The 13223-nt window shown below is 37.0% G+C and overlaps 2 protein-coding genes across 3 annotated transcripts; both read left to right on the top strand.

Moving 5' to 3' along the window:
• Nucleotides 1-417: 417 nt before the first annotated feature.
• On the top strand, nucleotides 418-4230 carry LOC105134347 (PTI1-like tyrosine-protein kinase 1). 2 transcript variants are annotated; one of them, XM_011038725.1, is made up of 8 exons: nucleotides 418-511; nucleotides 819-1008; nucleotides 1763-2016; nucleotides 2147-2273; nucleotides 2351-2624; nucleotides 3248-3380; nucleotides 3499-3585; nucleotides 3747-4230. In XM_011038725.1, exons 1-8 carry the CDS (start codon nucleotides 479-481, stop codon nucleotides 3867-3869), a joined length of 1221 nt encoding a protein of 406 aa, XP_011037027.1. In that variant the 5' UTR covers nucleotides 418-478; the 3' UTR covers nucleotides 3870-4230. The 2 variants fall into 2 exon arrangements, with proteins under 2 accessions (XP_011037027.1, XP_011037028.1); XM_011038726.1 differs by lacking the exon at nucleotides 418-511 and adding an exon at nucleotides 593-628.
• Nucleotides 4231-5266: 1036 nt separating this feature from the next.
• LOC105134346 (pentatricopeptide repeat-containing protein At3g18110, chloroplastic-like) lies at nucleotides 5267-12817 on the top strand. The gene is given in 6 exon segments (XM_011038724.1): nucleotides 5267-9015; nucleotides 9127-9327; nucleotides 9472-9562; nucleotides 9980-10438; nucleotides 10440-10804; nucleotides 11114-12817. Coding segments are annotated over 5 exon segments (4398 nt in total). The 5' UTR covers nucleotides 5267-5407; the 3' UTR covers nucleotides 10479-10804; nucleotides 11114-12817.
• Nucleotides 12818-13223: the final 406 nt, after the last annotated feature.

Genomic DNA, 13223 nt, shown 5'->3' with positions numbered 1-13223 from the left:
ATATATATATATATATATATATATATATATATATATATATCCTTGAAAGCTAAAAAACAAATTGCCGACATAATGTATCTTGTGATTTTTTTTTTGAATACGTGTATTATTTTTTATTTATTTAAATACTAGTGTTTATAAAATTTAATCAATCAAATAACTTAATTAATTTTATTATAAGAATATTATTGTAACAATCAACTCTCTGTCAGGTAAACTCAATTAATAGTACTTTTATGTTTCATTTATTTAAAGATATGAAGCTATCATACTATATGATTTTCCCAATCGAATACTTGTATTTTTTTCCCTATATAATTACTTGTACTCATAAATTTTGACCGATTAAGTATTTCTATAAGTTTTTTTTTTTTACAAATTAGTTGAAATGTCAATTATTTCCATTACAAGTTAGCACCCGCTCTACTTTCTATTTTTTTTCCTACCCAAATTTTAGGGTTTGTTTTTTCTGTTGTTGATGGACAAGGATTATATTCATCGTAATTATGGGGTAGGGTTTGATTAATTAATTAATTAATTCAAGTTTGAGATAGAGATTTGTTGCAGTAAAATTTAAATACTGTCTTTAATTTGATTAATTGCGTTAATGGGTTTTTTCATCATAATGGTATAATTGATGTTTTACTTATTATATTGTGTGTTAACGTAAATTAATGGTAGAAAATGATTAATTTCGAATTTTTTGGGTTAATTTATAAGGTGAATCTCGTTTCGTTCTTGAAATTTTTATCCTTTCTGGAGTTTTATTGTTTTTTCCCTTTTGATTTCTGTTATTGTTGTTGTTGTTGAATGTATAGGTACATGCGCCATCTCCTGGGCACTTTGTGCGATTGGAGAGAACACAAGGTGGTGAAGGGGGCGGAGACGAGTTATTTCCAAGGAAAAAAGACAAGATGCGTCGGTGGCTTTGTTGTACCTGTCAGGTAGAGGAGTCGTACCCACCATATGAGAGCGAGCGCTTAAGAAGCCCGGGAAACTACGGAGATGGTAAAGTACTCTGAACCTTAGATTATCTTCTGTTTAACAGTTGCTGGTAATAAGGGAAGCAAAGGGGAGGGAAAAAAGAATTTGCATCCATGTTGATTTTAATAATTATGATGGGATTCTAAAGAAAGTTGAGGGTTTGGTCTATTTAAGGTTTCTTTCTCCTATTGTCAGGGAGTGCAGTGGTTGGATTAACATTTTTGAATGGTTAAGTTCAATGATATAGACGGAAACTATATTATTGCATGCAAAATTTTGTGTTGTTTGCCAATCTGGTCTTTGTAGTTTTGTGCAGGCTATGTGTTCACATCTCTGGTAACAGCATGTAAATTTGATTCTCAGAATTGAGAGACTTAAAGATGATGGTTATGATCCTACAACCTAGATTCTGTCTCTTTCAGAATACAATTTGGCTATGCTCTCTCTAGGCAGCAGCTTTCTCTAAAATGTTAATGGGGGTGCATAGCACATAGATATTATCACTTTTATTATTGATTTCAGTTTTCATATTGAATGCTGTACCTAATCGTGCTATTTCTTGATAATTTCATTAAAGCAGGCTCTGACATATCCTATCTTTGAGCAATCATGAATTTTGATTTTGGTGCCAATTACATGTTACACATGCATCAACAAGAAGTTTTATTCATTACGTCTGCTTCCAAGTCCTGCTCAGTCATATTTCTGGGGTTTATTTGATTGTGCATGGTTGCTCTTTTTGAACTTTCTATTTTGCTTTCCTTTTGCGGAACTTTAGGGTATCCTAAAGGCTCAAAAGTAGCAGCTCCTGTCAAAGCTGAATTACAGAAGGAAGCACCACCTATTGAAGTGCCTGCATTGTCTTTGGAAGAACTGAAAGAGAAGACTGACAATTTTGGGTCGAAAGCATTGATTGGTGAAGGTTCCTATGGAAGAGTTTATTATGCAAGCTTAGAAAATGGAAAAGCTGTGGCTGTAAAAAAACTTGATGTTGCAAGCGAGCCGGAGACAAATTTTGAATTTTTGACTCAGGTGTGCTTCATTTTAAAGGGAAAGGAAGGACATGTATCCAATTATCTGTTTCTTATCTTTTTCTATTCTGTTCTGCACCCTGCAATTTGTTCCTTTTGGTCTCTTAAGACATCTGAAATTTTTTACCCAGGTTTCCATGGTCTCAAGGTTGAAGAATGAAAATGTTGTGGAGTTACTCGGGTACTGTGTAGAAGGAAATCTCCGAGTGCTTGCATATGAGTTTGCAACAATGGGATCCCTACATGACATATTGCATGGTATGAGCTCATCTTGTCTGTTCATCATTTACATTCTAATATAATCGATTTAACTTTATATATCCTCGCAATGGCAGGTAGAAAGGGAGTTCAAGGTGCACAGCCAGGACCAGTGCTCGACTGGATTCAGCGAGTGAAAATTGCAGTTGATGCAGCAAGGGGATTGGAATACTTGCATGAGAAGCTACAACCAGCTATAATACACAGAGATATCAGATCAAGCAATGTGCTCCTCTTTGAAGACTTCAAAGCGAAGATTGCAGACTTTAACCTTTCAAATCAGGCTCCTGACATGGCTGCCCGCCTTCATTCAACTCGAGTTTTAGGAACCTTCGGTTATCATGCTCCTGAGTAAGGCTTCTGTAACTCTTCAATTATGTTGCATGTTTATTCTACTTGTAGCTATTTCTGTGCACGCTTCATTGCAAACTGCTACAAGTGTTTTCATAAAGTACAGTTTATAAGCACAATTTGCTGTTGAGCGATCCCAATATGTGCTAGCCAAATCATTCCATGCTTGGAGAATTTTATCTATATGGATAAGGTTCAGTAACATCATTGTGTTTATCGAGATAGGTTAGATTTAATGTTTTTGAATGATCAGAGAAGTTGGACAAGTTGTGTTACTTCTCTATTGTATTGCCTGCTGGATGTTGGAAGTTATTTTTCCTTCTGAACTTCTGACTTTACCTTTTGACATTACCAATTTTATGGATAATAGCTGAGATGTGATATTTGATGTTATCTGCAGTGATGGTTTATGAACGCAATGTGGACCTTCTACTGCACTGTAGCATAAGATTTTTTCTTTTGATGGGTGCTGTTTACTGGATGTCTAAAATTTCTCTCTAAAATATTTATTTGCATATTCTGCAATTTCCATTTCATTGCATCTTCATCTCATATAATATCTGTAAATAACTTTTATTGCTTATAGGATGCAACTGATTTTTAGCTTGATAACTATTTTGCAGGTATGCAATGACTGGACAATTGACACAGAAGAGTGATGTTTACAGTTTTGGAGTAGTTCTCCTAGAGCTTCTTACCGGGAGGAAACCTGTTGATCACACCATGCCACGTGGGCAACAGAGTCTTGTTACTTGGGTGAGTTTTCTGCCTCAATTGTGGAAGTAATATCTATTCATTTCCGTTTAGCACCTTTCTATTTTAATCATTCTTCTTCCGGACTTGAATGTTTTGACATTTAACTTGGTTTTTGTAGGCTACTCCAAGACTGAGTGAAGACAAAGTTAAACAATGTGTAGATCCAAAGCTGAAGGGGGAATATCCCCCTAAAGGAGTTGCCAAGGTATCATTACTCTCATGGATGTTGTCAACAATTGAATTTGAGCTCTATGCTAGCGCATTCTGCACACAATCATTATTTTTGTCCCCACCATGTGCACAGGCGTGGCCATGTGTATGCAGTTTGTTAGCTTCTCATGCTATGGTTGTTTTCCCTTTTTGCAGTTGGCAGCCGTGGCAGCATTATGCGTGCAGTATGAATCTGAGTTCCGGCCAAATATGAGCATTGTTGTCAAGGCTCTCCAACCACTTTTAAAATCAGTTGCTCCTGCTGCTCCGGAGACCTAAACCAAAGAAGTCAGTTTCTCGTGTTGGAATTTCTGCAACTTGCACAGTTTGGTTTCCTTTGCATGTGGATTTCTGCGGACAATTCTATATATTTTTTTAATTTTTAATATATGAGATCTGGTGTGTAGGTTTGGGTTGTCCTCTTTAGGGGCATCGATTTTCTGTCTATTTCTTGCTGGTATTTCAGGCTGCTGATTTTTTTTTCCTGTCATAAATTGACCCTAAAGAGGCCTCGAGTCTTATGTAGGGATTGTTGTTTGCCTTCAAACGATCCTTTTGTGATCATTAACAAATGTTGTTCATAATTATACATGCTCTTTATGTCAATATTGTTCTGCTGGAATCCGGCCCTTTTCATTTCTTTCATTTTTGCTTGGCGCCACCTAAATTATGCATGCTCTATTTCTTCTTTATTTGAGCCGAACTCGCTGTGCGGATGACCTTTTTGTTTTTGCGTTCATTGTAACAAGCATTCAAGCAAGAGAGGACACACTAATGGGGTGCATTCTAAAAGTTGTCTTATTTATGATCTTTATATATTGATTTTAAAAATAAAAAAGAATAATTTAAAAAAAAACTTTAAAAAACACCCAAACTATGATGCTGACAAGAATGTGGTCGGAGCAGCCGGCCTTGATTCACTTTGTGCTTGCATTTTTTATTATGAAAGAATATTCATTATTACTAGCATGGTTGTCAGGTTGGTAAAGGGCCGGTCCTTGACCTGTCAGGTTACTTCCTGGTTATAGCGTCAATTTATGTCAATTTTTTATTTTATTAAAATGATTTGGTTTTATTTATTTTTTAAATAATTTCTTGGTTTTGACTAATTAGGTTAATATTTGATTAATTAAGTTTGGTTAGATTAATGTCAAATATAGTTTAGATTAAAACATGATTTAGGTTAAGTTTTCAAGTTCATCACATCAACTACCTGAAAAGATATTAATATGGTGAAATTTAATCAGGTTTCTTGTGATTTAATTAACATTGTTGATTTTAATTAAATATATAAATTAAATTAAATAAAATTTTAAGAAATAAAAATAAATTAAATTAAATAAAATTTTAAGAAATGAAAATAAAAAATTTAAATAAAATATATATTAATAAAAAATTTAAGAATTAAATTTGATATAATTAACAAATAATATGATTCTAAATTTTTTTATAATTTTTAGAATCATATTTTTTGTTCAAAATAAAAGTAAAATATTTTTTAAAAAATTAAATTAAAATTTTTAATTAAAAAAATATTTCTTTATTAATTAACTTAAAATTTAATGAAAAATAAATAAATAAAATTCTTTATTAATTAACTTAAAATTTAATGACAAATAAATAAAAAAAAATTAAAATATTATTTTAAAAAAATTATTTTTAAAGCAAACAAACAACCCCGGATACATCCAATGAATATGTGAACCCTCTACACAAGGACCAAAACAAAGAAAACAAAAACGAACTAAACGGTCCAAACCCCTAAACCCTCCATTTCCTATCCCCTCTGAAACACCACAAAATATCGGGAGACTGTAATGAGTGGAAGCATGGCTTGCAGAGGAGTCCTGGCCCTTATATCATCACCACCTTCAAAGGTATGCAAAAGCACACCTCTTTCTTGCTCTTTACATCAGTCTTCACCCTCTACTGCCACTACTGAACTTAACAGCAACAATAATGATAGTAGTAGTGATGCCCCGCAAAAGTTCAGCTATAGCAGAGCTTCACCATCAGTCAGATGGCCTCAACTTCAACTGAACGAAACTTACTACCCCTCCTCTCAAACCCAATTAACTGAAATGTCTAAAGATGGAATCTTGAACCATTCCTCACATGCCCAATTGGCTGAAACGTCTAAAGATGGAATCTTGGGTGTAGGGTCTCTTGAATTGAATGATGATGTAGATGATGATGGGAATGAAGAAGAAAAGTTGGGGTGCAGGCAAAGTAGGACTAGAGTTAAGAAAATGAATAAACTGGCACTTAGGAAGGCTAGAGATTGGAGGGAGAGGGTGAAATATTTGACTGACAGGATATTAGGATTGAAACAAGGCCAGTTTGTGGCTGATGTTCTCGATGATAGGAAAGTGCAGTTGACACCAACTGATTTTTGCTTTGTGGTTAAGTCTGTGGGCCAGGAAAGTTGGCACCGGGCATTGGAGGTCTATGAGTGGTTGAATTTGCGCCATTGGTATTCCCCCAATGCGCGGATGCTATCCACTATTTTGGCTGTTTTGGGAAAGGCCAATCAAGAGCCATTGGCTGTGGAAGTATTTACTAGGGCAGAACCTTCAGTTGGGAATACTGTGCAAGTTTATAATGCCATGATGGGTGCATATGCACGGAGTGGTAAGTTTAATAAGGTCCAAGAACTGTTTGATTTGATGCATGAAAGAGGGTGTGAGCCAGACCTTGTTAGTTTCAATACATTGATAAATGCTCGATTGAAAGCAGGTGAAATGACGCCTAATTTGACCATTGAGCTATTAACTGAAGTGAGAAGATCGGGTCTTAGACCAGATACAATTACTTATAATACTCTTATCAGTGCTTGTTCACGGGCATCGAATTTGGAGGAGGCTGTTAATGTTTTTGATGATATGGTGGCACATCATTGCGAACCTGATCTGTGGACTTACAATGCCATGATTTCAGTTTATGGAAGATGCGGACTGTCTGGCAAAGCAGAACAGCTTTTTAATGATCTGGAGTCGAGAGGGTTTTTTCCAGATGCCGTGAGTTATAATTCATTGCTGTATGCTTTCGCAAGAGAAGGGAATGTGGAGAAAGTGAAAGAGATATGTGAGGAAATGGTGAAAATAGGGTTTGGCAAAGATGAGATGACTTACAACACTATGATCCACATGTATGGTAAGCAAGGTCAGAATGATCTAGCATTACAGCTTTACAGGGACATGAAGTCATCAGGCCGGAATCCTGATGTGATTACATATACTGTTTTAATTGATTCGCTTGGGAAGACAAACAAAATAGAGGAGGCTGCTGGTGTGATGTCCGAGATGTTGAGCACAGGAGTTAAACCTAGCTTAAGGACGTATAGTGCTTTGATTTGTGGGTATGCCAAGGCCGGGAAACCAGTGGAGGCTGAAGAGACTTTTGATTGCATGCTCAGGTCTGGAACTAGGCCTGACCAACTAGCATACTCGGTTATGCTGGACATCCATCTAAGATTTAATGAGCCGAAGAGGGCAATGACTTTTTACAAGGAAATGGTTCATGATGGTATTATGCCGGAACATTCCCTTTATGAGTTGATGCTCCGAACTCTTGGGAATGCAAACAAAGTGGAAGATATTGGAAGAGTTGTCAGAGATATGGAAGAAGTATGTGGCATGAACCCGCAAGCTATTTCTTCCATTCTCGTCAAGGGTGATTGCTATGATGAAGCTGCAAAAATGCTGCGACGGGCAATCAGTGATCGCTATGAAATCGACCGTGAGAATTTGTTGTCTATTTTGAGTTCGTATAGTTCATCTGGGAGGCACTCTGTGGCACTTGACTTGCTTGAATTATTGAAAGAACGTACTCCCAGGTCCAGTCAAATGATTACTGAAGCTTTGGTTGTTATGCTTTGCAAGGCTCAGCAGTTAGATACTGCTTTGAAGGAATACAGTAATAGTAGAGAACTTGGTTTTACTGGGAGTTTTACCATGTTTGAAGCTTTGATTCAATGCTGTTTAGAAAATGAACTTTTTACTGAAGCTTCTCAGGTTTTTTCTGACATGAGGTTCTGTGGTATCAAAGCATCTGAGTGTCTGTACCAAAGCATGATGCTTTTGTATTGTAAAATGGGGTTCCCGGAAACAGCCCATCATCTAATTGATCTCACAGAAACAGATGGCACAGTTTTGAATGATATATCTGTTTATGTCAATGTGATCGAGGCATATGGAAGATTGAAGCTATGGCAGAAAGCAGAGAGTGTAGCCGGGAATATGAGACAAAGTTGCATTACTGTGAACCGTAAAGTCTGGAATGCTTTAATAGAAGCTTATGCTGCAAGTGGCTGTTATGAGCGAGCCAGGGCTGTTTTTAATACGATGATGAGAGATGGCCCTTCTCCAACTGTAGATTCCATTAATGGTCTCTTGCAAGCTCTGATTGTTGATGGAAGATTGGAAGAACTTTATGTGGTAGTCCAGGAGTTGCAAGATATAGGTTTTAAAATTAGCAAAAGTTCTATTCTTTTGATGCTTGATGCATTTGCAAGGGCAGGGAACATATTTGAAGTGAAGAAAATATACCATGGAATGAAGGCTGCAGGTTATTTTCCCAGCATGCATCTCTACAGGGTAATGGCTCAGCTGTTATGCAGGGGAAAACAGGTCAGGGATGTTGAAGCCATGCTATCTGAGATGGAAGAAGCAGGATTCAAGCCTGATCTTTCTATATGGAATTCTGTGCTCAAGATGTATGTAGCAATTGATGATTTTAGAAAGACAACTCAAATTTACCAGAGGATCAAGGAAGATGGGCTGGAGCCAGATGAAGACACTTACAATACATTAATTGTGATGTACTGCCGAGATCATAGACCAAAGGAAGGTCTGGTACTGATGGATGAAATGAGAACGGTGGGATTGGAGCCTAAATTGGATACCTACAAAAGCTTAGTTGCATCATTTGGCAAGCAACAGTTGGTGGAGGAAGCAGAGGAACTTTTTGAGGGGTTACAGTCAAAAGGATGTAAATTAGATCGCTCTTTTTATCATATAATGATGAAAATATATAGAAATTCTGGAAGTCATTCTAAAGCTCAGAGGCTATTTAGCATGATGAAAGATGCAGGAGTGGAACCCACTATTGCCACAATGCATTTGCTTATGGTTTCCTATGGCAGCTCTGGGCAGCCTCGGGAGGCGGAAAAGGTGCTCTCAAATTTGAAAGAGACAGATTCAAATCTCAGTACGCTACCATATAGTTCTGTTATTGATGCTTATCTCAGAAATGGAGATTACAACGCTGGAATTCAGAAACTGAAACAAGTGAAGGAAGAGGGCCTGGAACCAGATCACAGAATATGGACATGCTTTATTAGGGCTGCAAGTTTGTCCCAGCACACGAGTGAGGCCATTCTCCTCTTAAATGCTCTACGAGATACTGGATTTGATCTTCCAATCAGGTAGTGATTAGCTACAATTGTTACCATGGCTACCATGTACAAGATTAATTTTATTCATACTATTACTCTATTTTCTCATATCAGTAGCACTGAGTGATTTTTCTTTTGCAGGCTTTTAACAGAAAAACCTGGACCATTAGTTTCAGCACTGGACCAGTGCCTTGAGATGCTAGAAACCTTGGAAGACAACGCAGCCTTTAACTTTGTCAATGCATTAGAGGATTTGTTGTGGGCATTTGAACTTCGAGCCACTGCTTCGTGGGTTTTTCTGTTGGCCATCAAGAGGAAAATATATCGCCATGATGTATTCAGGTAAAAGCTGATAGATTTGAAATATTTTATCAACTTTAATGGCTTTATCTTGTTGAACTATACAGAAAGATCTTATAGCATTTTCTCTTAAAACTATTGTGCTGCACCTGGATAAATTTATATCTTGTGGTCTTTGTAATTCAGGGTTGCTGACAAGGACTGGGGAGCTGATTTTAGAAAGTTGTCAGGCGGTGCAGCTCTTGTTGGTCTTACTTTATGGCTTGACCACATGCAGGCAAGATCTCTCATTAAATTATGACTGATCATTTCATGTGGGTCATATGATTTTGATTGACCTTTTCTTACATGAGTTGAAGAAGTGAATTGCGAGTCTGAAATTCCCTCTCCCATGCATACATGGGATAAACTTGCTGCCATCGATCTTTGGGCATACATGGTGACATGCACATGCAAATACATTAATATTTTTATGAGTACACATGCATACTTGTCTGGATCCCTCTAGTTTTTCAGGTAAAAAGTATTTGCATGTATCTATGTGCTGGCATGCTGATAAATCTAACATATGGCAAGTATCCATGCCTCCTATACGAATGCTTAATGTCATGAACCACGAGGATGATAATGAAAAAGAAAAAGGACCTTTTGGTTTTACAATGTGGGTCTAAACATAATACTTTTGATGTGGCAGGATGCATCCTTGCAGGGATGTCCAGAATCTCCAAAATCAGTTGCTCTAATAACAGGGACAGCTGAATACAACATGGTGTCCCTTGACAGCACATTGAAAGCATGCCTTTGGGAGATGGGTTCCCCATTTCTTCCTTGTAAAACTCGGAGTGGGCTCCTCATAGCCAAGGCCCACTCCCTCAAGATGTGGTTGAAGGACTCTCCTTTCTGCCTGGACCTTGAGTTAAAAAATGTGCCATCTCTCCCAGAATCAAACTCAATGCAACTAATAGAAGGATGCTTCATAAGGCGTGGTCTTGTTCCTGCATTCAAGGAGATAAATGAGAAGCTTGGATTTGTGAGGCCGAAGAAATTTGCGAAGTTTGCTTTACTATCAGATGACAGAAGAGAAAAAGCCATTCAAGTGTTTATAGAGGGTGGGAAGGAAAAGAAGGAGAAGATGAAGAAGAGGGGCGTGCTTGGCGGGAAAAGGAAAGTCAAGGTCATGCTTAGAAAGATAAAATTTACTCGGCAAGCCATGCTGTCAAACAGGGGGAGATTAGATTAGACCATAAAAAATGGAATAGAATCACCAAATGGAAAGATGTTTTGGTTGTGTTGGAATTTAATAAGCTATGCACCTTTCAGAATTCTTGTGCTTTCAAGTCAAGATGAAGTAATATCATGGTGTATTATACTTATTGGATGATCCCATAAATTAGCAAGAAAATCTGCTGGAGTTCCAACTCACAAGACAGTGATAGATATCCTGCATCATTCCTGGCTTATGAGCACACATGTGGGTATCTCATTCCGAGCAACTGATCACAAAACAATAATACCTAATGTAAGAATCTCTTCACAGTGATGCATTATCTTACACATAAATTTCTGCCTTTTTTTATATATATATATATTTATTCTTCTTTTTCTTGATTGCTGTCACCTTCTTTTCGTCATTACATGCAAGATTAATCATAACACGTTACAATGACGTAGTCCCTTGCATTTGTAGAATTTTTGTAAGATTTTTGTTAGTATATGAAGCATTAGAACATACAAGACCCTTCGCCTTTTCATCCAATTTGGCTTTATATTACTTCAAGCAGTATTCTTATTCGTTCTTGATCGTGTCATATTCTTTGTGGAAGCAAAGGACAGTCTTGCATCTTTTCATTGACCAAAGACTGGAGTTTCAAAGGCTGTCATCACATCTTAATTGCAAACAATATGGTTTATGGGCTATTTCTAACGCTCAACCTCATTTTGGCAAAGATCTCCATTGAAGAGGGATATCAAACAAGGCTGGCATTTTTCTAAGAGGATACTGACAGGTTGAGCTGTAGCTCTAGTTCCTCCCAGTTTTACATGGAGAGTAATCCTTCTGTTCTCAATCTCTCATATTAAGATGTTTTTAAATCTGTGACCGTACACGGTTTTTGCCTCATAATGCTGAGATAATTGTTAACTTACTAGGATAAATATGTTGTATCAGAATCGTTTCTTTTCCCTCTGAATGGGTTTTAAATGTTTCTTCTTAACTAATTCTAAATTATTGTTAGTGGTCATGGAACGATCCATCTGATTTGTGGCTTGTGTGCCTGTTGTGCAGGTATGCAATCACTAGATGATCAGCATGAATAATGTTAACAGTTCCGGAGCGGCTCTCCTGTTGATCATACCAGATCGTGTGGGCAGAATAGTCTTGTTACGTGGATGAGTTCTCTGTCTTGGTTGTTGCAATGTTGTCATATCTTTTCTGTTCAGCATTTTTTTTAAAACGATTGAGGAGATCAACATAAATTTTATTTTGCCAGGCTAGCCTAAGACTGAGAGAAGACATAGTTAAATTATGTATGGATCCCAAGCTGAAGGGAGAATATCCACCTCAAGTTAACAAGGTATGGTGTGTTTTCTTGTTTTTTTTTTTTTATGGTGATATGTCGACAATCTAATATGAATGCTTAATTACACACTGAGACACCCTAAGCATATGCTCGGGAATTGGCATATGAATGTTCGAAGCTTTGCAGTGTTAAATGTGTAGTGCGAAGCTGAGTTCCAGTAAAAAATGTGCGATGTTGTAAGGCACTAAAATCACTTCTGAAGGTAGCATCTGCTGCTCTAGAGACCCAAAGCAAAGAACTTAGTTTCTTGCGTGGGAATTGCTGCAACTTGTCATTGCATGCAGATTTCCTGATCACTCTATATATTCTTTAATTGTTCATATAATGAGTTCGGACATGTAGGTTTGGATTGTACCATAACCTAATAGTGCCCCTGATGCTTTATTGGCATTTTCGCTTGCCAGTAGTTGCACCTGGCTGCTGATTTTTCGAAGTGATTTATTGACCATGGAATTGGTGGTGCAGTACGCAACTGGATATACTGCTCTAGTTTTCTAAGGATCGTTTTTTGCGCATTAACAAGTGTGATTATTATTTACTAAAACTGTGTCAAAAGTTTTTTTAGGCACTTGGACTAGACCTATTCATGCGCAGCAGGAGGATTGTTTTGAGCTGAATCAATTGCTCTCTGCATTCTTTCCTCCTAGTGTTGACGACATTAGAGTAGTCTGAGCTGAATGTATTGTTTTCTACGATGGAGAAGCATAGGTGTTCTGTGCAAGGATCAAATTGCTTTTATGTGGATGTTTGTGCCTTGGTTTTTTATGAGTTAGTTGTTTCTTTTTTTTTTTAACCGTGGGAAAATAATTTGTGAGCTTGATGATTTTGTTATATGCAAAACTGCTTGTAACTCACACATACAGTTGAACTTTCAGATAGAAACAGCCGATAGTTGTTAGCTTTATTGTGCAGCCTATGGACATAGAATATCTTCCAGGGGTGTCTTCAAACAATTGTCTTTTACTGCCTTCTAAAACCTCATGAAGCTACAGAAAAACTTCAAAGAATATAGGGTTTTTTACAACTGACGATGGACTGGTGAATAGAGAGCCCGAACTGGATGGGCCTGGGATATTTGCTAAACAAGTCCTCTGTGTGTGTGTTTGTAGGGGACCGCCCGATAAGTAGATTGAAGTAATGGAGGAGAAGATGAAAAAGAGGATACAGAGAGTAGTTTTTCTGTGGTAAAGAAGATGTTTTTGGTTTTTAATTGTGGAGATTATGTGTTTTCGTGCGTGGATGATAAGGGAATTTATTTAGTGGATGATAAGGGAATTTATTTACCCTGTTCATTGTAAATTTAAGTTTATCTAATTACTAGTAAAATCTGATTGTAATGTATTGATTTTTTTTAATAAA

Source organism: Populus euphratica, unplaced genomic scaffold (genome assembly GCF_000495115.2).
Source record: "Populus euphratica unplaced genomic scaffold, PopEup_1.0 scaffold67.1, whole genome shotgun sequence".
Lineage (NCBI taxonomy): Eukaryota > Viridiplantae > Streptophyta > Magnoliopsida > Malpighiales > Salicaceae > Populus > Populus euphratica.
Note: the sequence above shows the minus strand (reverse complement) of the source record. Positions and strands in the feature narration are given on the sequence as shown.